The 25,321-nt window shown below is 29.2% G+C and overlaps 1 protein-coding gene across 10 annotated transcripts in view; it reads left to right on the top strand.

Annotated features, from left to right (window-relative positions):
• The window catches only part of LOC106785808 (cAMP-specific 3',5'-cyclic phosphodiesterase), a 325,274-nt gene that overhangs the window by 203,039 nt on the left and 96,914 nt on the right, over positions 1-25,321 (top strand). For 4 of the 10 annotated variants that reach the window (XM_014746585.1, XM_014746567.1, XM_014746559.1 and 1 more), the window contains exon 1: positions 14,171-15,685. The exons of 5 other annotated variants lie outside the window; for them this stretch is intronic. In XM_014746585.1, the coding sequence (XP_014602071.1) occupies positions 14,565-15,685 (1,121 nt within the window). In that variant the 5' untranslated portion in view covers positions 14,171-14,564. Of the gene's footprint in view, positions 1-14,170; positions 15,686-25,321 lie in introns of those variants that run through there. One more of the 10 variants, XM_014746576.1, reaches the window with a different exon arrangement.

The following is a 25,321-nucleotide window of genomic DNA, read 5'->3' as shown; positions in this document are numbered from 1 at the left end:
TTTATTCCGTTTAGAATTGCCATGGAAATTAATTAATTACACATTCGAACGTACATACGTGTAATCATTTTCCGTTCATAGTAATCCGACGTGACGGGATTATATTATACAGTTGTAGTTGTTATTTTAGTTTCTCCAGGGAAGTCATATCTTTTGAAAGGCATACAAATAATTTGGTTTGACAGTTAACCACATTAATTCGGACTAAATTCTATTTCACCGAAATAATAACAAGTAACTAACAAAAATATCTGTTTATTGAAGATCGAACGTTAATAATTAGTGATTTCATTAATTATTATATCGTTTTACGGTAGACCATAGACTTTTCGAGTTAATGCTTCGTTTTGGTTCAGTTAATGTTATCCAACAAAATGAGAACATAAATTATTAATAGGATGGAAGGAGTTGAAGCACGAAACGATACATTAACCAAATATATAACTTTCGTTAGATTGCATTGAAACATTGTGCATTGAAATATTCACGATAATGAATTAAAAGTACATTTCAATTAAATAAGTATATATTTATTTAAAATAAAGATTTAAAAAAAAGACTTATTAGTTATCGTTAAAAGTATAAACTTTCCTAACACAATTGTTGTTACATATCGAATTTTCTTGATTATTCTTTTCGTGACGTATTTCTTAAACGATCATAATTTTACTCAACCAAAGTAATTAAAGAAAATAATCATATATAAAGGTAATTTAGAAAATTATTTTCTTTAATTTAAATATATATGTAAATGTGTACGATGAATAAAAAAAAAGAAACAATCTCGTGCTTCATTGCAGCATTTAATTAATGTATAAAGTTTTAATAAATATTCAAAAATAAATCCTATCTAATGGGATAAACACTTTGCGATACTTTTTGTATAACCGATAGAAATCCGATAACTTATATTTACTTGTCTCCGATTAGATATATTGTAAAAAATTTAAATGCAAAAGTAGTAAAAGACAAAAAGTGCCCGAGGCTTAAAGTTCTGCTTTCTAAGATAAAAGAGGAGTTCATTGTTACGTAAAATGCAAGGCTTCTCTCTATCCCCCATGGAATAATCTCATCTCGTATGGCAAAGAACTTTTCGAGATGCTTATTTTTAAAGAAAAGAAAGGAGAAAGAAAAAAGAATAGAAAGAAAGAAAGAAAGAAAGATAAAGATGGAGAAATAGAGTGAGTGAAAAAGACTTTTTCATTAAAGCTTTCTTTTTCTTTATATCTTATTTTTTTATATCTTCCATAGAATAATATTCACGTGCAAGATTAGTTTTTACGTCGCATTGAAATAATTAAAAATAATAAAGAATTTTAGGAGGAAAAAATAAATAAATAGACAAATAAAAAAATTATAAATGTTATAAAGTAAAAAATAATAATAAATAATAAACAACAATATAGTAAAATTTCTCTATCTCCCTCTCTATGGAATCAAGAAAATATATTATACAAGATAGAGAATACATATTTGTACTTATAACACACACACACACACATACATATAAATGTAGAATTTTTATAAAAATAGAATTGCATATTATAAACTCTATCACAGCATGCAAAACAAATGTGTACTTATTTCGAAAAGTTTTTCAACTATGATACCAACCGCATGTTTATATAATAGCATTCAATTTCGTACTATACAATTCAAAACTGCAATTGATTATTTGTAAATTCATTTATGCAAATATATAATATATACGACAAATTGATTGAAATGCAATATCTCTTTTTTTTTTTTTGCTTAATACTTATTATTATTATTGATTAACTATTACAAATATCCTTTGTCAAATTTCTTGTATTACGTTGAAGAACTTGCGTGTATTAAATGGATTTTTTAAAGATACCATTAATGATATTATTTTCACGTACTTATTTACATGCTTCATAACAATCATATTAATATATTTTGCAGTAATTACCGCAGGACAGTTTAAGTATGTTTGTTCAATTTTAACGACAAGAGTTTCGTTCGTTAAGCTTATGTTAGCTATGCTTAGACGTTTCCATGAGTTTATTTGCGTGGTTATACACTCATAAATGTACCCACGTATATATACACACACACATACTATACATACAAACGTACGATTATTCAAAAGTAACATAGCAAAACTATTTTCGGTTTCGTGTCATCGTTTTCACCATCGTAACGAGGGCTCGATAACACTTGCCTTCTTCGATTCGACGTATATGTGTATTTCTACGGTGAATGATGCTATTTCCGTTTACATAGGCACGTTGCTATAATTATCATTAAATTAATTTTAAATTAAATTCAGGTAGGAGAATTAATCATACTGAGAATTTGACGTTTTAAGTTAATACATCATTTTATAATATCTTGTAAAACGTAAAAAAGAAAAATTATATATTTTACTATTCGAAATCTTCTTCCATCGTTATGGCAAAAGTAGAGATGAGCGTATTAAAATTCAAAAGGTTTGATGGTTGAACAGTTACTGCATACGAAAACATTGATAATGAACGCTTTCGAAGGATTACAATTTTATTTTTTTATTTAAAAAATTGTTTCAATAACATTTTGTTTTTCCACGATAGATGAAATTCTCTGTAAATTTTTCTAAAGCGAATGGATGGTACTCTGAACCATATAATTTTTTTTATAGAAAATCCATATATCTAAAAATCCATTGAAAAATATTCCTCCGGATACTAAATATAAAATATGAATAATATATTTAAAATATAGGACATATTTTTAAAAAAAAAAAAAAAAAAAGGAAACGAAGAATCTTAAAATTTAGTCATATCGACATGAACGTGACCTGACCTTTTCCCCCCCCCCCCCATGCAATATCCTAGGAATAAGGTAAATAGTGATATCACACACGACAAGAACCACAGCCACTACGAACGAACGAACTTCCGTGAGACTCCGGCAGAGCATGAATTTCAAATTCCGGCCTCTTCACAGATGGGTAAGAAGAGAGGGAGAGAGAGAGAGAGAGAGAGAGATAGAGTGAAGGAGAAATAGACCCCTGTGAGCCACAATTCTACTTCTCTTGATTTAGGATCGATATGATCCTGGCAAAGTGCCAAGTAACAAGGATGGCCAACCGGTGAACCGTGTCATTCCATCTGCTGTGTTTCCGCTCGCTTTTCCAAATCGTCTTTCTATTCTCTATTTATAATTGTGAACAAACATTACGAATGCGATAGTTAATTGATTACTCACGACTTTTTGTCACATATTTATTATATATTATGTATTCCTTCTAACGATCATTTTTTGAAACGAAATTTCATTTGAAAGATTACCGAAAATTTTCAACCGACACGAAAAGTGAAAGGTTTTTCAAGGGATCGCGTTATTTGAATAAGGGTGGTGAAGAAGGGGAAGGAGAGAAACAAGGAAATATCGATCGGACAAGACTTGCGCACAAACAATTTAAAGCGCGAAACGGAAAATGCAACAATGTCATTGATAAAAATGATTGTAAAAATGTTTTACTAGATACAGTTATGGTGGGATAAGAAAAAAATAAAATTCAACCGAGGATCGAAATTTATCACATACTTTTTATGATGGAATTATTATTTTGAAATAATTTTTCATGTGATATCGGTAATGTACATTAAAAATCGTCTTAATAAATAATTATTTTATAATACAAATTATTTGCCCTTGTATATTTTTTTTTTTAAACATACCTTAAGTAAAATATAATTTACTTAATTATTAGGAATAAATTAAAAACATTTATTATATATGCTCGACGTATTCTAGACTTGTAATAATATAATAATGTAGTAAGAGTTTATAAGATATACTTTAGAAAAAGATTATAATAAAAATAATTGCAATAGCATAATAACCAGGGTACGTCTCAGGGCCAATTCTATTCACATGTTCTCAGAAATATTGTAACATATCCCAATGTCCACGTGAATATATTATTCCAATGGCTTTTAAAATATACGATTTTCTATGAAAATTAAATGGTTTTGAGTACGTAATTCAATATGGACAGATATCAATGTGAGGGAATATCAGAATTATTATTATTATTATTATTATTATTATTATTATTATTATTTTTATTGTTATGATTTGGATCGAAAATTATTATTTATGATTTCTGCATAACAATTGTATTCTACGAATACATTTTCAACATTGAATGTTTTATGCAGTATCTAACTGCAAAAGAAATGTTGTAAAATGAGGTCATGGAAATCCCGCCTGAAAGATTCTTTTTTTTTTTTTTCAACGTGAAAACATCAGTAGACATTTATATAATTATTTACGTTCACAATCAGAAAAATTTACGTTCCGACAATTCTTCTTTTTTTTATTTTCTTTTGTTCATTGAATTACACTTCCAGCAAGAATGAATGTAATTGTGATTCTTCCAATTTTTTTACAGAGGACAAAGATTTGAAACTTATAATTAGTATTCGCCAATCGGAGTTCACAATTAAATCATACCTTTTACACATGAAAAGCTTCGAAATCTTTTTTCATTTAATGAGATAATCAATATTGGTAACAGTATCAAATTGATTTTCTCAACGTTATACAAAGAATAATCATACTCGAGTATTTTCTTAACGAGGACAAGAAAAAATAAAGTTCGTTAGTTGTTTTAATTTTGTTCATTTCCATATTTTCGCGATATCAAATATTTTCAAGTTGCATCGACGAAAAAGAAAAATATACAAAAGTTTAATTTTAATTGTTTCTTTTTCATTGTTTCCCAAGATTTACTTCCGTATTCAATCAATACGTTAAACCCTTTTCAGTGAAATCTTGTGCGCCGTGAGATAATAAAGGGAACAGGACAATACTAATGAACAACGAACAAATAACCTTTGTACTATATATCTTTTTACCCCAAGTCAAAAAGACAAAGGAGAAGCAGTCAGCTAGCTTTGGTGTCGCCTATGGCGTCGGTATATTCATGATATATAAAGCTTTTGATGTATCGTCGGATCCAATCGATCGCAAACGACGCAAACTTTGTGTTCAAAAAGATAGACATGGTGAACAAAAACGCGAATAAATTCACATACATATACAACTATGTATATTGATTTGTATTTATATATCTAATCATTTCGCGATATAATTGAATTGACATGAATTATAAAAAAGAAAAAAATATTTGCCATCAAACAATAAATTTACAAAAAGAACGAAAGAAATAAACACGAAATAGATAAAAAGATGATGAACCCAGCCCCCAAAAAGACAACAAAAGAAATAAAAAGAAGAAAACATGAGAAAAAGTTTGATATAACACTCGTAATGTTTCGTTGAGAGTACAGTTTTTTTGTCTTCTCTCTTGTTCGTTCCGTAAACGTAACTCGTTTGGTTGAACAGTCCGTTCCTCGGGAATAGATTACTTTCCTTGTTTTAGTATTCTTTGAGTGCTTGAAGAGAGGAAAGAGGAAAACAGCAATGTGTCCTTAGGGTATATCCTGACCTTTTTGTCTTCCTTCCTTCCTTCTTTTCTTCCTTGTTATAAAATGATTCAGACGATAACGTATGCCCACTCATATGCATTCTTTGCATACAAAAATGTGCACATTAATAGTAATTTATTTAGCGTAATATTATATCTCGTTAAAAATTCCATCCATACAATATTTCTCTTATCTTATTTTATTCCTAGATTATATGTAATTTGCATGATATTTCATTGATTCTCGTCTTAAATCTATTACTTTAAATTAGAACATTTTTATATATCTTTATTTTTTATTACGATTTTTAAGTAGATATTTCTAAAATAGATTTTAACTTGTGAAAGAAGAAAATTTATACATATTTATGTATAATAAAATATACGATATATTATAATTGTACATATATGTGTACGTATATTTACATATATTTTTAAACTCTCATATTTGTATGGTATCCTAATGATGTATTCAACTTTTTCGATACGAAATTAATAACTAATCGTGATATCCTAATATATATTTTTTATAACGGTCTAACTCGAGGAACTTTCTTTGAAATTTTCTTCCTACGTAACAAGCTACATAGGTTTCAATGAATCGATAAAAGTCGTGTTTGTTATCGACTTCTTGCGAGACATCAGGTTTGGAAATTGGCCAATCTTTCTTTAAGCGAACGATATATCTTCTTAGTTCAAATCATTCAACGACGTTTGTCTACGACGTTTTACGTCATGATAAATACAGTTCGTTGTACTTTCGACACGTCATTGATAATAAATAAATAACAAACGCTTAAATATTATAAGAAGAATGAAATTACTTCGAAATGATCGACAAACGTTGCGGGGAAAACGATCTAATAAATGTCTTGATTTTGAAAAAGTAAATAAACTTTGAACCTACGCGAAAAAGTTGTTTCAGCTGCACGGTAAAAGCATTATTTCTCTCTCTCTCTCTCTCTCTCTCTCTCTCTCTCTCTTTATTTCTTTCTCTTTCTGTCTCTTACACTACGAAGGAATCTTTTTCCGCGATTTTTTTTTTTCGATAACACACAGAACGCGAAATTCAACGCGCAAATAATTCTTTTTGTAAAATTGCAAAAAAAAAAAAAAAAAAAAGAGAAAAAAACGACGAATAAAAGAAATACACGAAACGTGTTTATTTTGATGATGCACAAAAATTCATTCTAAATGTTAACAATATTATTCGACTTGGCGAAACGTTTAAAATAAATGATCCTTTATCATTTTATTTTTTCTTCTCTCGTTCGCGCATATTTTCGATCGTTAACCATGTTCAGTTTTTTTTTTAAACCTCATCCATTTCTCTCTTTTTTTTCTCAAGATTGGTATGCCGTTGCATCGAATTTTCATAAATAATGTAGTTCCCATAGGGTTAGGAATACCGAAGTGTTTCGCACGCTTATACTATTCTAATTTAATCTCTATCTGTGTCTGTGGTTTGTTCCATGGATATGAATACTCTGTTAGTCTGGCCATAATCCTACTATTGAAATTTTAATATAACGGCTAAGAGAACATTAGGATGAAATTGCATTATCGAATCGTTTAAAGAATATTTCAAAGAAAATGTAATGCTTTTAAAAAACAATTCCTTTTTAATGAGAAAAAATGTTCTACTTCAAATAGTTTTCATGAGAAAGAAAGAGAAATATAAATAGGTAAGGGATAATCACATAATCGACATATGTGCCCATAATTATGAAAGTGGTGGTCTAATTGTATGTCATATATCTCTTGTTTCGAGATATTTAAAGGATTAAATTTGAACACTAAATGAGTTCTATATATTCTTCTTCTTCTTCCTCTTTTTATAAGAACTTTATCCTGTTATAATTGCTTTTTTTTTTATTGCTATTTCTAGGAGCAATTTATTATTATATAATTCTATATAATATTGTATCTATATATATTCTATATAATATTTCTAGGAGCGATTTATTATTATATAATTCTATATAATATTGTATCTATATATATTCTATATAATATTTCTAGGAGCGATTTATTATTATATAATTCTATATAATATATTGAAATAACAAAACATTATTTAACGATTCATTTTTGACATTATCGTGAAAATTACATTGATTTAATTTAGTTTAAAATAATATGGTGTGAAATAACTAATAAACTCATTTTTTTTTTAATTCTAACTTAGACCACTTTCAAAAGTATTCAGTCAGAATTGGACGTGACGTCTTTCATTTCTCCCCCCCCCCCGCCCCGTTCCCGAACTACGGACGCTTAATTTTATTTTCAAAGATGCTTTTCGATCGATCCACTACCACTGCACTCTAATGTAAGTGTTACCTAATAGACATATTTCAGTGCAGTGTTTCTCAATCCTTTTATAATATATCTATTTGTTAAAATTTTTTTGTAATATTTTATTAATAAAATTAAAATTCGACGAAATTCAAAAAAATCTCTCGCAACGTATTTAATTGAAAAATACTGTTTTAAAATACGCAGAAGATTTTTTTTTTAAAGAGTACTGTAGATCATTTATATATATGAATGGTTCTTTGTTTAATATAAATATGTAGATAAATAAATTTATTTTAACTTTAAACAATAACTTCGTACCTAGAAAAAAAAGGAAAAAAGAAAAGAAAAGGATAACGATATAACAAAAATATTTGAAATATATTAACTATATGCGTCAAAACAGATTTTATTTTCCTATATTATTTCAAAAACATATTGGTTTCTTTTCTTGCATAACGTATGTAGTCGTATAGGAACAACGGTGCTTCGCGTTCTTATCCACGAGAGAATATTATTCTGTTTTTTTGGAAAATGGTATTTGTGATAAAACTCTCTGTATTGAAATTGCATACGTAAAGTTATCCGTTTCGCATTACTTTCGTTCGCAATAAACTTATTTTATAGTTAATTATCATTCGAACGCATTTGGTTGAACGCGATTTCGTTCGTTTTTATTATCATTTTAATAACAAGGAATACAAACAACAAATTATCACACATACTCATTATCACGAATGCATTATTGTTGACTATAGATTTAATTCGGCATAATATATATATACACGCGCGCATATACTTAAAAAGACATAAATTTAATATCATTTTATATTGCAATTAAACGTAACTCGAAAATTTATCTGTTCGAGCATTAAACTTGATTTTTATTACGGAATTGTCGTCATCATTGTCGTTAAGAGATCAATATCCAAATTGAAAGCTTTTATCGGCTTCGTATTTTTCTATGGGCGTTCCCTTTAATTCCAGCCGATTGCTCGATTCCATTGTATACTCATCCAGATTATCTGGGGAAAGGTTCGGTTTGACAGCTGCCAACATCCGTGATGACTATTATATGTGTGTTTCATTTTTCCTTTTTTATTTTATTTTCTTTTCTTTTCTTTTCTTTTTTTACCCACGATCGATGACGAACGAAAAACCTTCTCGAAGAATTTTGAAAATGATCTCCCGAAGGGGAATTGTAACTCGTTCCACAGATAGTACCCTCGTTATCTCGTTTAATTATGCAATCTTTGCAAATTAGCATCGTTCTTACGAAACAACGTAAAACAGAACAAAAAGAAAAAAAGAGAAAAGAAGGAAAAAAAGAAATGATTTCGCTTGTAATTACATCGATAATATTATATGTTCGTATACGAAGAAAGAGATCATTACATTGTATGTCTGATTAAACTCAGTAAATTGCTGAAGCGGCAAATGCTTTTCATTTCACGTCACGACCTTCACATAATTCGTCGGATTTATACGGATCTCGTTGTTCCAGTAAAACGTGTTGTGCATGAGACGCAAAAATCGTTGAAAACAAAAAAAAATCGTTTCTTGAAAAATTTCAGGAATAAAAATAAAAAAAAAGAAAGAAAAGAAAAAAATAATAGGAAAAAGAAGAACACGAGATATTCTTTTTCATATTGTCCATTTTTTTTTCTTATATACGCGACTATAGTAGCAATAATAACAACGTTAACAATTACTTTGTTCTCGTTCATTAAAATTTTTACTACGTCTATCCCCGTTACGTCGAATATTTCATTTGTGTTTCATTGAAATCACATTTGTTCATTTAGAATATTATACGTGAAATTAATGTGAAATGGGTTAAATTTTGGTTGCTTTCTTTTTGCCAATTTTTCTCATTTGTTTGCTTATTTCCTTTGCTTATACTTTAAAATCAACTCATGACATACTTTCTTTAAACTTCAAGGATGAATAAAGAACCTTAACTAACCTTCTCTTTTCTCTATATCGTGAATTATTACTCATGCGATAATAATCTGTTATTAATTTTTTTTTTCTTTTTTTGTTTACAAAATCGCGTCCATTGTACGTCAAGATGATATCGATAGAGGTAAAAACGTTCGTTTTGTTAAATTACTGTGATAACTATTTGCCGTAACTAACAACGTATCTGTAAAACAGTGCATTTTAATTCAAAAAATCTTATGACAATCGTACATATATTTTAACACAATGTACCACATAAACAATATTTTTTATTTTATAGTGAAATTAATAACTAGTTCATATTTTCTACGGTTTCATATAAAATATATTACAATAGGAAGTAATAGGATTATATAAAGTATTGTACAATTAAATCACTTTCTGAAAATGATTAACTACGACTTAAAGTTGTAAGGAATTTTAGGAATCCATAGTTTTAGTATAGTTTAAGCTTACAAACGCGAACAGTTCAACGTAATACAAGGACATATCGTTCCGACATTAAGTAAGGTAATTGTTAAGGGTTAATTGATTCCAGTTTGTGAAACAACGGCATCGCTTGACCTAGAACTTTGACAATCTAAGTAAATCAGTAAACAAGCGGCTAGCATTCTGGTAGAATCGATGAAGCTATTAAATTATCTGGCATCCATTTAAACCGGTAGTAACGAAGCCGAGAAAATCCTTCTATCGTTAAGGTACGACCACGCTATTTCGATCCTTTATTCGTAATTTTGATATATTACATGGCGTATGTATATCCGTTAAATACCTATATATATATATATATATATATATGATATTATCGTGAAAGACTGAAATTTGAGAATGTCAAGATTTACATGGTCGCTTGATCGAAATATTAATGTATAAGAATAACCCAAATATTCAGTCTTTCACCGATGCATTTGGTATGTGTTAACAGTCACTATGTGAATCTTGACATTCTCCAATTTCGATCTTTCACGGTAACATATATATTACGATCCTGACCGACTTGAAATAATATGTAAGTCTATGTATAAACGTATGAACATATTTAGATATACATTTATACGTACATATATCTATGTATGCACATAACTTTATATATATATATGTATGTATATACTTAAATATCTATTACGTATCACTGCCTTTATCGTATCACACGTGTCCTTCCGCTCAGGTGAACTCGATGAATCGTTCTCGTCGTCGTTGACCTCGGAGTCGATCGACCCTTTCTTCGCAAACTCTCTATTTACCTAACTACATTCTTATCTACGACAACTACTTATTTGCTTAGTCATTTTATCGAAGAAATTAGGCTACCACGTCCCTGAGTATTTAGGATATTTACCCATTAATACGAAAAAATCATTGAATACTTTTGTTTTATAATAATCTTCGATAAAGTGTCAATGATTCTCTTTCGAACATTTCGTTACAAATAGTTTTTAAGAACATTTTATTGATTTTTCTATAGACAAGTTATCTTTCATTTGAATGGTTGAATTTAAATACGATTACGTACGTTTATCACTTGGATGACTCCGTTCGAACAAAAATACAATATCAAATTGGCAAAGTGAAATACTAGATAAATTAACACCAGAGAGAAATTTCTTTGCCAATACCTTAAAATTGTTAAATCGGTAAAGGTCTTGGTCAACCTTGTAATGTCGACTAAGAGAAAACATTTGGCACATTTTCCTGGCAACTATTTGGCCTATTTTCCCGTACAAGAAAAAGAAATCGAAGCCTCGCGTTAATTTAAGAAATGTCATAATCGAAACTTTTCTACTTATGTGTTATATCTCATCTGCCAGAGTAATATTAATGTTTAGTAATATTTCGTTTGATGTCCTTATATTTTTCCATTTAGGTTAGGAAGGTCGATCTAATCTTTATCAATGTTTTACACGAACATGAACAACAACGGGAGTTAATTCATGCGTTCTACAAAATGTGCCTCGTTATGAAAGAAATTGAAAACGATTCGTGTACCGTGCTCGATCATACTAATTTTCTTTCTGTCTATTAATTTGAAAGATATTAATAGGAAATTCTGCTCACATTGGCGTGAATTTAAAGAGTTAATCGAATTATTTAAAAAAAAATAAAAGATATCTCGTTAAATCGTTTACAAGTTTAACGCTTCGAATCACATCCCATCGTTGCATCGAACCATATTTGCATTGAATACAAAGAATATCATTTCCGTTATGATTTTTTCGATTTATTCTCTTTTCTTTTTTTTTTCTTTTCTTTTTGCAAAGAATTGCAAAAAAAATTGAAAAATATAGAAATTAAATTTGCCCAGGGTTGTTTTCTTCGAAACATTTAGAAAAAGGTATACTATTAGTTACTTGATAAATATTTTTATAGAAATAATTGCAAAATAATAGAAAAAAATAACTTTGTCTTGCTAAATTTATTAGTGAACTGAATTGTTTTATGTATTATTCTAATTGCATTAAGCAGTAATATATTATACTTGTTGTTGAACACTACTCATGTATTTTTGAATCTATACTGATTTATTTTAGGTTGGGAGTATGTATATATTATAATATTCACAAGCTTACAAAATAATTCAAGTACGTAAACAGAATAAAATCGAAAATACATAATCTTTAAGATTGCTATTAAAAACAACAAACGTCAGTTGTCTGCCAGTTGTTATTTGAATAAATAGGTGATTTTGACAAAATGTTTCTCGATCGATTTATATTTCTTTACATACGTTCTGCATCATTTACGAACGAAAAAACGATACCTCATCATAAATTCTTTTAAATTTAAAATCAAATTCGATACGATGCGACACGAGTTACATTCATTTTATATTACACTAATGTTATATTTGAAAAGTTCGATATTCTCGACAAAATTGAAGTGAACAAAAATAAAAGAAGTATTTTATTTTATTTACGTTAGACACTTCAACAGCGTTCAGAAGAGCATTATAATTGTTCGTATCAAAAAACATTTGTATAAATGGTCAAAGTGTATCCGGACAATTATCCATTGAAATAGACGAGTAGTTTTTTTTCGTAACTTTTTTCCCTCGCCAACTCGTTTGTATTCTAAAAAACTCTTCTTCTTTTTTTCTTTTTTATTTATTAATTTTTTTCTTTTATCTTCACTCTGTTTGATAGAAATAAAATAGAAGAAAGGTATGATTATGCACTAGCGAACGAACATAAAACATAGAACGTTCTCTCTCACATTGTATTCATTGTTTCACGCGCAACCATTATAACGAATTTATTCGAATCTCACACGAAAGAGATAACGTACATGAATAGATAGATTAATCGCATGGATTATCACATTGAAACGTTAAACTTAATTATGGTTCGTTTATTCATAAATACGTTTCCCTTGATTTACCCTTTGGTCTATTAAAATTTCATATTTGTAGATAAAATTGATAGGTTAACAGTATTATAATAAATACGATTACTGTCGAAAACAGTTGTATTTAATTAATAACAAATATTAGTAAAAATATCCTTCGTTGTTAAATATAATTGAGAGAGAGAGAGAGAATTGTGATGTATTTTTTGTTCTATTTATAAATAATAATTTACGTAAGTGTTACGTTAAAGGTGAACCGAGAAATTGGAGCTTTAGGGTTTAGAAATGCGTAGAACATTATTCGATGATAAAAGATTGAGTTGTTGATAGACACGAACGATTAAAGTCGGTTTATTATAGGAAGAAGGGAAAGAGGTTTGCCCCGTGTAAGTTCGTAAAGTATTTTAAAAAGGATTTAGTGCCAGTCACGCGATACCATGATTCGAGGATACCGAGAGAGATATTTGACTTCGCCTTGAAACCGGAAACGAGAAGTCTATTTCAGGTGCGTGCAAGGGATTGGTCCGATAGCGATAATTAAAGGAGGAAATAAAAAATGTGATTAGGAAATATCAAGCTTTTCTTATCTTACAAACGAGAGAAACACGCGAAAGAATTTTATTTTACGTTTTTTTTTTTTTTTTATATTTTCTATTTTAGTGTCTATGTATAAATTAGATATATTTTTCATTGATGTCTTTTTCGCTACTTCAAATATTTAGTACGTTTGATCTATTAATTTTAATATTAAGCCTATAAGCGTTCCTAAATCTATCGTTAAAGATCTATCATTCTAGGGATGAGTATAGATTAATTCCCTTTCAATTTGCGTTAGCTAATTCTTTATAATACACACAGACGAACGCGTGCGCGTGCACGTACACTTATATCAAAGATTCATTAAACAAATAGAACCATGAGTTTCCATGGGTTACTCTCGTTTGATTCAATGCTTTTACTATATAATCTTACCTAAGAACGACGTTGATCCTTCTGAATGATATTCTAAGTATAAACGTGAATATGTTTGTGAAGTAATTATACAAAAGCCGATACGCGTTCCTGTGATTCCAAGTGTTTCGATTCGTTCGTATTTTTGAAACAGTCTGGTAAAGTACCCTTGACTTTCAGCTTCGTCGTCGTCGTCGTCGTCGTCGTCGTCGTCGTCTCGATCGAAAATTGGCAAGATGTACTTAACAAAAAACTGGAAAGAACAATGCTGAATGATTCGTACCTATTAAAAATACTGAAATAATCGAAGAAGAGGTCAAATCTTATTGATTTTTTATACAAAAGAATCATCTAAATCATCCGAATGGTGTTCTAACCGAAGAAATCAATGCAAACCGAATAATCAAAACAATTGTAATGATTTTCTGACGAACTGTGACATCTTTTAACCCCTCCCAACTCTTGACAAATTAATCCCAGCCCTTATTGTCCGAGCAACAAAATTTTCACATTAACCCGAATGATAGAAGATTTTCGATATATTTTTGTGAATTGAGAATAAGGTCTTATCGAGATGGAGGAGGATGACACGGAGGACATACCGGTGACTTTGACTAACAAATTGATCAAGAAAAAAATTATGTCGGCAACTAAACAAACAAGGATGACAACTACGACGACTAACGCGCTTGATTATTCATCAGTTAGAACATTCGGCGGTCAGATCAGTATTCGTAGACAAGATTCCGCCGAAGAATCCGATACAATGGAATACGCTTCCGAGAATGAGGTCGAGAATATACCTAAAGACGAGGATTACTGTCGCGAGCCATTAGTAATCGATGAGAAAGGCAACAGGATATCCGGAATTGACAGGCACTCAGTGGATCTTCCTGAGGAAGCAGAGTCACTTTTGATGGGTCGTCAAAAAACGAGTCATTGTTTTTCATCAACGACCATTTGCGTTAACGAGGAAGATAATACTACACGTAGCACAACTAGCAGATTTTCGACTGGCTCGAGGCTCGGTCTTTTTATGAGCAAACGGAGTCCACAATCGAGTTCGAGTCAGGAAGAATACGAGCCCGAAGTTAAAAGTTTGTCTAGATTGCAAAAACAACAACAACAACAGCAATCATCACAGCAACAACATCTTTTAACAACTGGTGGTGGTGGTAGTAGTAGTGGACAAGTAACAGCAAGATCAATGGAAAGCTTACGTTCATCGCGAAACTTTCTCAGTGCTGACGATCGTTACAGCGACGAAAGAAAGTCATTAGAATCCTTGTCCTCTTCTTCGGAAACTCACCTGACAACTTCGAAAACTCACTATCGGAGTTTTCTCACGTCATCTAGCAAAGACGTTCGCAGAATTATCACTCAGGGCGAATCTAAAAGCAGTGACAATCTTCATCGCGAAGAAAGCCTTAACGCTGAGGTACGTCGTGGTCTATTCGCGAATACCGGCCTCGAAAGAAAATTACCTCAACATTTAAGCCTTCCACCGCCATCGAACGTTTTCTCCTTGACCAGTCCGGGTGGCAGCGATCGAAAAATTACGATACTTAGTCCACATTCACCGATACACACCACTGAATTCCAATTCTCCGCGCAAACATTGAAGAGCAGACGGAAGAAGGCCATCGTCTTGCCTAGGTTGGTGTTGCCCCGAAGCGATTCCGAAGTCTTTTTAGAGTGAGTAGTAGATTGTCGATGATTTTTAGCCTCCTGGTCATTACTTCTTTGGCCGTGTGTCCTCGTCAAAGTGATTTGTAAGTTCGTTGGGCTTAACTTTTCACCTTTATTTTATTTTTTCTCTTATAAAATTGCATTATTCTTTCGAAATGTTTGCTTTTTAGCACGCTAAATATATGAAAATCTTATCCTTTTTCAATATAATTGCTTTTTCATTTTTTTCATTTTTTTGTTTAAATTTTTTATCACCCGGCAAATGCATGAACTTTATTAGTAGCTTTTATAATGTACTCGTATTTCCTAAAACAACGTCTGTTATTCCATATCTTGTATGGAAACCGTCCTTTAAATGAAATAAAATTCCAATGAAAACATACGTGATGTATAATAGTTACCCTAGTTTATTTAAAAGTTCTGTCGAATGCAAACCTTACCATGAGAACACCATGTTATAGAAAAGTTCTTATAACGCGTATTACATTAAAACTACTTTCATAATAATCTGTTATAAGAGAATTGAATTCATATTGGAAAACGAATCTTATATTTTCGGATTTTTTCGAAATAAATCAGCTATCTTACTTTATATGATATTCTTCTTGCTTTAGTTTCTAACCCATTATTGGTAGTCATTTTAAAGAGAATAAATTATGATTGCGTATTACGGATAATAGAATCAACTTCGTATAGACGATGGTATCATGTTCTAGGTATTTACTATGATGAGTGAGGGAGAAAGAGAGAAAGCACATTATGATTTTCCATAGTAAGAAAATATATATATATATATAGAGAGAGAGAGAGAGCGAGAGAGAGAGAAAGGTACACTTATAGTTGTATAGTAGTGGTTATTATCTAGACAGTTATGTAACCAGAACAATAACTGAATTGCTTCAGGCGGTCTATTCTAACACTATTGTCAGAGAAGAACTCATTTGCCTGACTATTGTTGAATTAATTTGATCTAGTTTAAACCTTAGGCATTGTTGGATATTCCGAATTTTTTTTCATATTATCCAGTTTATTGACAGTAGATATTTGTTCAAAACAATTAATTATTCACGAGTATAGATTAATTTCATCTATTATTTTATTTTTTCAATCGATTAACAGGTTAATTAGATTTTTCTCATCGAAATTTTTTCGATACGTTACATACGTTCGATAAAATCTCGTTATAAGAGATTGATTCAATTTTGTTCTCGTAATTGTTTATCGAACCATATTGTTTTCGTTTTACAATCGGATCATATTTGTTTAAAATATATAATCGTTAAAAACAATTTTAGAGAATCATTGAAACATTTGGGAAATATAATTGGATTTCGATCATACGTAATTTGTCAAGAATCAATCTCAAGATTTAGGATTTCGTTTGATTCTCTATTTGTTCTCTTCAGTTAAATCAAATTTTGTTTTTCTTATTTCTGTTTCTTCATTTTTCTTTTAATACATTTAATATCATATTCTTATATATATATAGAGAGAGAGAGAAAGAGAGAAAGAGTGAGTTATGCACATTTTATTCGTCAAAGAAGATATTCAATTTCGGCTGACTTTTACAAAATCAAAGGACATTTTTCTTTTTTCTTTCTTTTTGCGAATTCATGACTTATTAAAAAAGGGGAAGGATTAACGCTAATTAACTTGGAATTTTCCAATTTCTCCCAGCTCTTGTAAGGATAATACAGGTATATAGGCAGATGGGTATATATATATGCTTTGGATTAATTAAAATTTTTGTGAACGTTCTTTTTTGACTTTCCGTCACTATACGATATGAAATCTTGTTCAATTTTTTCCCCCTTTTTTAATTCTTCCTATAAACGACGACGACGAAAGTAATCCGTAGTTCGGAATGTAATTTTATTTTATCAAAGATAAATAATCGCGATTCTTTAATATTTAAAATTCAAGACTTTTTTAGTAATCGTGAATGATCGAATTTGATAAATATTGTAACCTTGGACAAATATTGATATGTAGATAAGTGGCTAAAATTGTAAGATAATTTATTTTTATTCATTTCAAGCTAAATTTGGATATGAACTCGTACAAATTTTAATATATTAATATATTATATGAATTAAAAGAAAAAAAAGTACGATAAATTTTTTAAAATTCGTTAAATTCATCGCGTGTATTATATATTTATCAATGTGTAAATATTATATTCGGTAAGCATTGATCTGTTGTCATTCCTTTGGAATACACATTTGTGACTTTTTATGCAGCAGTCATTAGTCTTTTAAAGATCTTCGTGGAGAACAATACTGTAGTTTTAATTATTCGATGACAATATTAATTTTTAATTCTTTTTTTTTTATTAACTATAATAATATTCACATGTTAGAAAAAGTAAACTAATATTCATATATGCACAAAATATTGATAACAGCCAACGAATAGTTCGTAATAAAAATCAAATGTGATCAGCATGAAAAAAATACATAGGAGATACACGTTCAAGAAAAAGCTTCCTTTCTTCTTGAATATTTATTTAATTCTTTCTTTCTCTCTTTTTTTTTATCTCTATCTCTTTTACTCTCATTCACTTTACCCAAGATATATTTCCCATCGTAAGAGTTCTTCCAGCTCTTTTTTTGCTACGAAGAAAACAGAAGAAATGATTTTTAAAACGAGTACTTTTTACGATGAACGTATGTTTGTTCTCTGTGTTTTTGTATGTTCACATAATACATATATATATACAGCAACTATACGTTATCTAAAGTATACCTTCTATACATTTGAAATTCAGTTCTTATTTTTATTACTTTTACTTTCATTTTCTTCGTAAGACAGTATAAGAAGTTGTCATAGTTTCACAAGTCTTACGTAAAATCCTTCGCGTGTATATATTTCAATTCCTAAAAGCTCTCTCGATGCCACAACTATTCTCGCATGCTCGTAATTATACAGAAGAGTATAATCCTTAACACCCCCAAGCTAGCATACAATTAGCGTTTTAGTTTTCTATTGTATATGTGTTCGCGTGGTTGGAAACCGTAGCAAGTGCTGCTCCTCCATTTTCCCTTGACCTAGATTACGATTTTCGATTTTGTTCTATTAGAATTCGAAATCTCGGTAAACGGCCGATAATTATTCTGAATGTGTATGATTAAATTGGTCTTTTGCAGTTGAAAACGACGATATTCTAGTACCTATTACTTTGTGTGTGTGTGTGTATAGAAAATTATTCGAAAAGATGAAAATTAATTTATCAAAATAAACTCTTCTGAAATAAATTTATATTATAAGTTCTATTCTAAATCACATTTTCCTATGTATTATTTATGTATGATTCTGTACGTGTATATAGTGCAAATATATTATGTACATATATCTGTGCGTATATGGAAGAGAGTGGAAAATGTCGGCTTCATTTTTTTCAACTACTTCGTTAGCCGCATTTCGAATCGAACCTGTTCTGACGTCATTGTTAAAGCGCCGCCGTCACGTATTCACACTACCGCATGCACACGCTCAAACGTATACGTTTAATCTCTTTTAGTGATTTAATCCTTTGAGTAATAAATTTTTATGGTTAGTTGTGCCTTATAGGAATGAGTTTTAGAAATCTTAGTTACTTGAAATAAATAATTTTTGAAATTGTAATAGCAAGATTAAAGAAATGCAAACTAATAAGATAGATTTCAAAAGTAATTAATGTTTATTAATGCGGATTATTTTAATTATATCGCAAATAGATGAGTACTTCGAATTAAGTGAAATTCCTTTGGAATATTTTTTTCCCCAGTATCTATTTAAAAATACATTATTATATACGTAAAAGAAATGACGAGATGTTCGCCCATTATAATTAAGACCTTTTTGTGATTTTAAGTTCTTATTAGTTTCGTCTTACTTTGTAAATTTGTTCATCCTTCTTTAGTACTTACGACAAACTCATTATTACTATTGAGATATGTATATGTATATGAGATATATATAGATATAATATCTAGTTTATCAAAACATCTAATTAAACTGTTCACATTAAAAAACTTTATCGTACGAATATTAATTATTATTCGTGAACTTTAAATTCACGCGCGCGAATTATTATAAAATAAATTTATAATATATTGTTGGCGTTATTATATTTTCGTTTAATAAATTATTTCAACTCGCGTCCATATCTATCTCAAATAATATCATTTTTATAATATCAAGTGAAAAATCCGAGCGTCCAATAAGTTATATAAATGTGAATTTTGTCTTTTTATTTTTTCGGATGATAAAATATCATTTTTTTGTTCATACATTTTAAAAAATAACCAAAGACATTATTGCTTTCGTGTAGTATGTCGTTTAAGCCAACATCTGATCTATGTATTTCAAAAACAGTATCATTTAAATATTATATATATTAGCATTATTGTTTGTTACACGTGTCGTATTCTATTTGAATGAATTTAATAAATATTTACTTATTTTTTTTATAGTTTTTTCTTCATAATACGATAATATAAAATCTCTTTTTCATGATACAGTAGTTCATAGCCAATCTTGAAGTTTGATCGATCGTTCGTCATGTTCGCGGTTAATTTAGTAAATCGGAACACGAAAGTGTTAACAAGAGAAAAAGAGAGAGAGAGAGAGAGAGAGAGAGAGAAAGGCCAAAATTATTTGCAATCTTCCGATTATTGTTAAAGTTAAAATAGTTGATGATGTATAATATTTAAACGAAAGATTAAATATTTGAATACTTTATTTTGACAATGTTCTTTGATATTCGATGTTATATTAAAGATCTTTTTTTACATTTCTGTTTAATATGATATCTAAAAAATGTCTACGATTTCTTTCTCTCTTTCTCTCTCTCTCTCTCTCTTCTTTTCTTCCACTACTTTCGAAATATTATATTACTTGGTTGTATGCCAAAGCGGAAAGCATTCCAGGAACATGGACTTTAACAAATGCTATACACCAGCATGTTTAAGGATTTATTAATAATACGTTGCAAGGCTATTAACAAGGATCAAAATTGAATAACCAAAACGGTAAATCAAAAAACCTCTCGAACCAACGTTAAGCGGCCAAAATCGCAAAGAGGTAAACCGCTAAAAATGATTAATAGGTGACATACTGTGATGTTACGTGCACAGTTGCTATGCACATTTTGTCGTGAGAGAAATTGGAGTCTGAAAAGAAAAAAAAAGAAAATTATTTTTCATCCGATCCCTATGTACGCCATCATTTTTCGTGTTTACTTTTTATTTTCTGCCTCCAGGGACGCGACTTTAAGGTACAAAGAGAATATTTTGAATTTTTTCGAAAAAGAATATAAGAGAAGAATGTGGTGGAATTGTCCATTGCTACCTTAAACAATTTGAGAAGTAAAGAGAAAGCAAAAACGTTTGTAAAATTCCAAATGGTCTTTCCAAATGGATGTATAATATTTCATCTTCTTTATGCGTAATCGAGCTTGCTATTTGCGGTTTCATTTGACAGGAACATGGCTATTTTGGTGATGATACTTCTTGTATGCTCATGTTGTATGAGTTACGTGTCACGTAAAATTGCGAGTTTGCGTGTTGAGAAAAAGAACCTGTCTCGAAATTTTATGTTAAATTGACATAAATTTTGAAGAAATTTTAAAAATATACAGTTAATGTCGTTATTTAAAATCGTATATCGTTACACTAACTAGATTTTTTACTACCAAACTATTAATATAATGTGTTTAAGATCTGATTTTCATTTGATATTTTATTAAATGAAAATTTTCAATTCGAAATTATCATTAGTCAAGAACGTTAAAACAAATGTATATTAGTTTAAACAATCTTAAACATTAATAGAATAAATGAAAGTATTCAATTTACCTTAATTGATTGATAATTAATCAAAAAAAATAAGTATTGTAGTCCAAAAACACGGAATATAGGTATGGTCTACCGTCCCCTTTGAAATTCAACGGTAAACTGAGTCGTTGTTCTCTATGAAAGTCAATTAAAATTCTAGTTGTTGTTTATGTGTCTTTTAGAAAAACAAATTCTATTTATGACGAATATCATTTACGTTGTATACATATACAGCCTTCAGAAAGTAATAAAAACAACATTGAATAAATGAACTTTCACAGAAGACAATGGAGTCAGTTTACCTTTGGATTTTGAAGAGGACGGTGCGTCAAATTTATACTTGGTGCTTTTGGACTACAATACTTATTTTTTTCGATTAATTATCAATCAATTAAGGTAAATCGAATACTTTCATTTATTCTATTAATATATTTAAGATTGTTTAAATTAATATACATTTGTTTTAACGTTCTTGATTAATGATAACTTCGAATTGAAAATTTTCATTTAATAATATATCAGATCTAAATTGTTTAATATTCAAATTTTATAGATAAATATTTTTTAAACAAATTTACTTTGTGTGTGTGTATTATTCTTATTTTTACACGTTCGTCGCTCAATAGCTAAATACATGGTTGAATAAAATTGGACAACGAAACTGTTAATGGATATTAAACTGACTCTGATACTAAAAAGCATTTAAAAAATATTAAAAACAACGGATGATCAATTATTAAACATGAAAAACCGAGTATACTCCCTGTTTTTATAATTATTTCAATATGTATGATTTTAAGATACTGGTGCTTTTTTTTATACACATTATTTTCATTTGTTAGAAAAGCTTTCAAGTTAAATTCATTAAATATGTAATTATAGTATATTAGTGCATATATTTAATGTGTTAATGTGATGTAAATTTGTAAACTATTTTACTTCATAAACACTCAAATGTATTCTCGCCCATGTGTACTAATTGCATGTACTCGACTACACGAATTCACCATTATCGATGGGAATGAGAACGAATTTTCTTAAGCTTGTTTCATATATCTAATGATTGAAAATCAATTCATTTTCAGATAGTTATGTTACAAATTAAAATGTTCTCTAATCATTTTTATTTCTTCATAGAATCGTTGTTTTGTTAGATGTATCTAAGTAATGAATAACAAAAGAGAAAAGAGAGTTATAAAACATAATGAATATTCTTGTTATATTTTCGAAGATGTAAAGAACTCTGTGATGAACGTTTATTATTCAGTGGCGTAGGTTTATGTGTATGAACGATAAGTCTTTATATTCAGAATCGTTTTGATTTAAGACTCACAGAACATACACGTGTGTTTCAAATAACTTTCGTAATTTGTTCACGTTCTACACACTTTGCCAATGTTTGATGAAACGGTATATGTACTCAACGAGAATGATTAAAAGTATATTCGTGTTCTGTTCAATTTGTATAATCGAACAATTACGTAGACGTCTACATTATGCATGATTATTTTGTATTGTAAATTTAAACGATTTCTTGTAATTTGTCATACATTAATTGAAGAAAAACAAAATATTTTATGTAGTTCAAGAATTTCTCTTCGCATGGGACTACTTTCAAGGAAATATTTACTCTCAAATTACTGTTTATTCAAACAGTTTACCGTGATTTCTTAACCGTTCAAAATAATAAACTACATTTCTTTGATCTCACATCAGCGAGAGTTTCATTGAAGGGAATAGTAAATAACTCTCTTTTCTCTGTGCTCTCGAGAAAGTTCGTTCAGGTTATTTGAATACGTTTTGCAATTAATTTCTAGCGCGGATTAGCTGCAATATTAATTGATGCATGATCACGAGGCAATAAGTAAGAACAGGGTCAAATTGATACACCCAGAAAATGTGGATCGTGCTTGTTGAATTGGAAAACTTATTACCAATTACGTATGAGAAAGTTTATGCAACGAGGAAGAGTCTATTCAAAGGCTATTAGTTTCCAGTGCCAAATTTCTAAATTCAAAGCACCGCATAACTTCTCTACAGAGTCTTTATAATAAATCATAAATTATAAAATTGTTTATAAATTTATTTTCATGCATTCACAGAGTTACACTTTTAGTATCTGTATATTATTTATATACAAGATTAATGAAAAAATAACTTCAGTATTTCAATATTAAATTTCAATATTTATATGATTTCAATTTCAAATAACTGCCAAATAATTAAAATTGAGTGTATTCTACGCATTTTTTACGCGTGTTCATTTTTAATTATAATTCTAAAATCATTGTTGTTAATAGTTTAAGAACATTCATGACCTCTTTATAATACTTTCTCATTTTCATCACGATATTCCTGAAACTAATGCTGAGTTCTACGTTCGTTAATTATCTTTTACAATTAGCTAAAAGCATAGTTTATGTTTCGAGTAGTTTCTGTTGCTTTATTTCTCAATTTAAATACATGTAAAAAAAATCTCACAATTTTGCATTTTTTTTCTTAATTAATATAATTGTAAGTAATAAAGATAGTAATATAACGGAAATCACAGTATTGCTAATTTTATTCTTTTTACGATGGTGTGTATTACATAACTATAATTAAAAAAGCAAGTATCAAATTTGAAATAAAAATTACAATTATTTATTGTACCGATGTAAAATTATTTTTATTTTACAGTTATTAACTTTTAATTCAAAGATTGTTTTATTTGTTGAATATATATTTCATTTTTACCCTCAAAAATTGTATCATAGACATGGCTGCTTCAAGTACTAGAAAAATTTTAGTCATCTGCATATTTCCACGATGGTAAATGCAGTAAGAATACTGCCTTATCGACTTATAATACCAGTTACCAACAACTGTTCCATTATATCGAACAAAAAACACTCGTTTTGTCGATCGGTAAAACAGAAATTTATAGAACTGTTAACTAATAAAAAAGCACACAACACAAATTTACCAAAAATATAAAATTAAAGTATGAATTGTCCAAAAGTTTTATTTTTATTTTATTTATTTTGTTGACTTTCTTACTCTTACAATTAATTCATTAGAATAATAAATCAACGGTCACTGATATTATTTATAAAAAAGTATAGTTTCAGTTTTGCAAGAGTGCATAAAAAAAAGACTCATGAAAAAAAAAGTAATCTGGAAGAACTCACTTGACTTTTTTTTTTTTTTTTTATAATTAATCTATGCATAATAAAAATGTTGTAAGTAGGATAACGTTAAACAAGTTAAAGGGGGCTATTGTAAGAGCTCCCCTTTCGGGAATCGCATTTAAATTTATATGGCCATGGAAAAAAAAAAAATATGAAAAGCGGGAAAAAAAAAGATTGGTAATTTAATTTAAAGTAATAGGTAACAGTGGCATGTCATGCAAAAAGTTTTAATGCGACCTTAACAAGATGGAAAAGTGAACGGGAGAAGAGAAGTTTTGCATCTGTGAACGTTAGCGCGAATCATCTCGACGTCACTTACTAAGAAAAATCTTTTTCCATCTTGAAGGAAACTAAATAATCTATTTCGTCGTTAAACTTTCTAGATATCTAATTATAATATACAATATTTCTTATAAATTTGTTCATATAAATCAAATAATATATATATACGATATTCTCAATAAATAAATATCTTTGATATAGCAGATAAAATTTGAAACTCGAACATAGATTCCTAATTCAAAGCGTTCTCATTTGGATTCGTTGGACCAGATCTCTCGATTATTGATTTTACTTCGAAGATACAACGCTCTGGTAGCTTCGATCGCTTTTACTACGCCGATGGAAGCAATAACGACCAATATATATATATATAT

This window comes from Polistes canadensis, unplaced genomic scaffold (assembly GCF_001313835.1).
Source record: "Polistes canadensis isolate GaletaPanama2010 unplaced genomic scaffold, ASM131383v1 scaffold_3, whole genome shotgun sequence".
NCBI classification, from domain to species: Eukaryota; Metazoa; Arthropoda; class Insecta; order Hymenoptera; family Vespidae; genus Polistes; species Polistes canadensis.
Note: the sequence above shows the minus strand (reverse complement) of the source record. Positions and strands in the feature narration are given on the sequence as shown.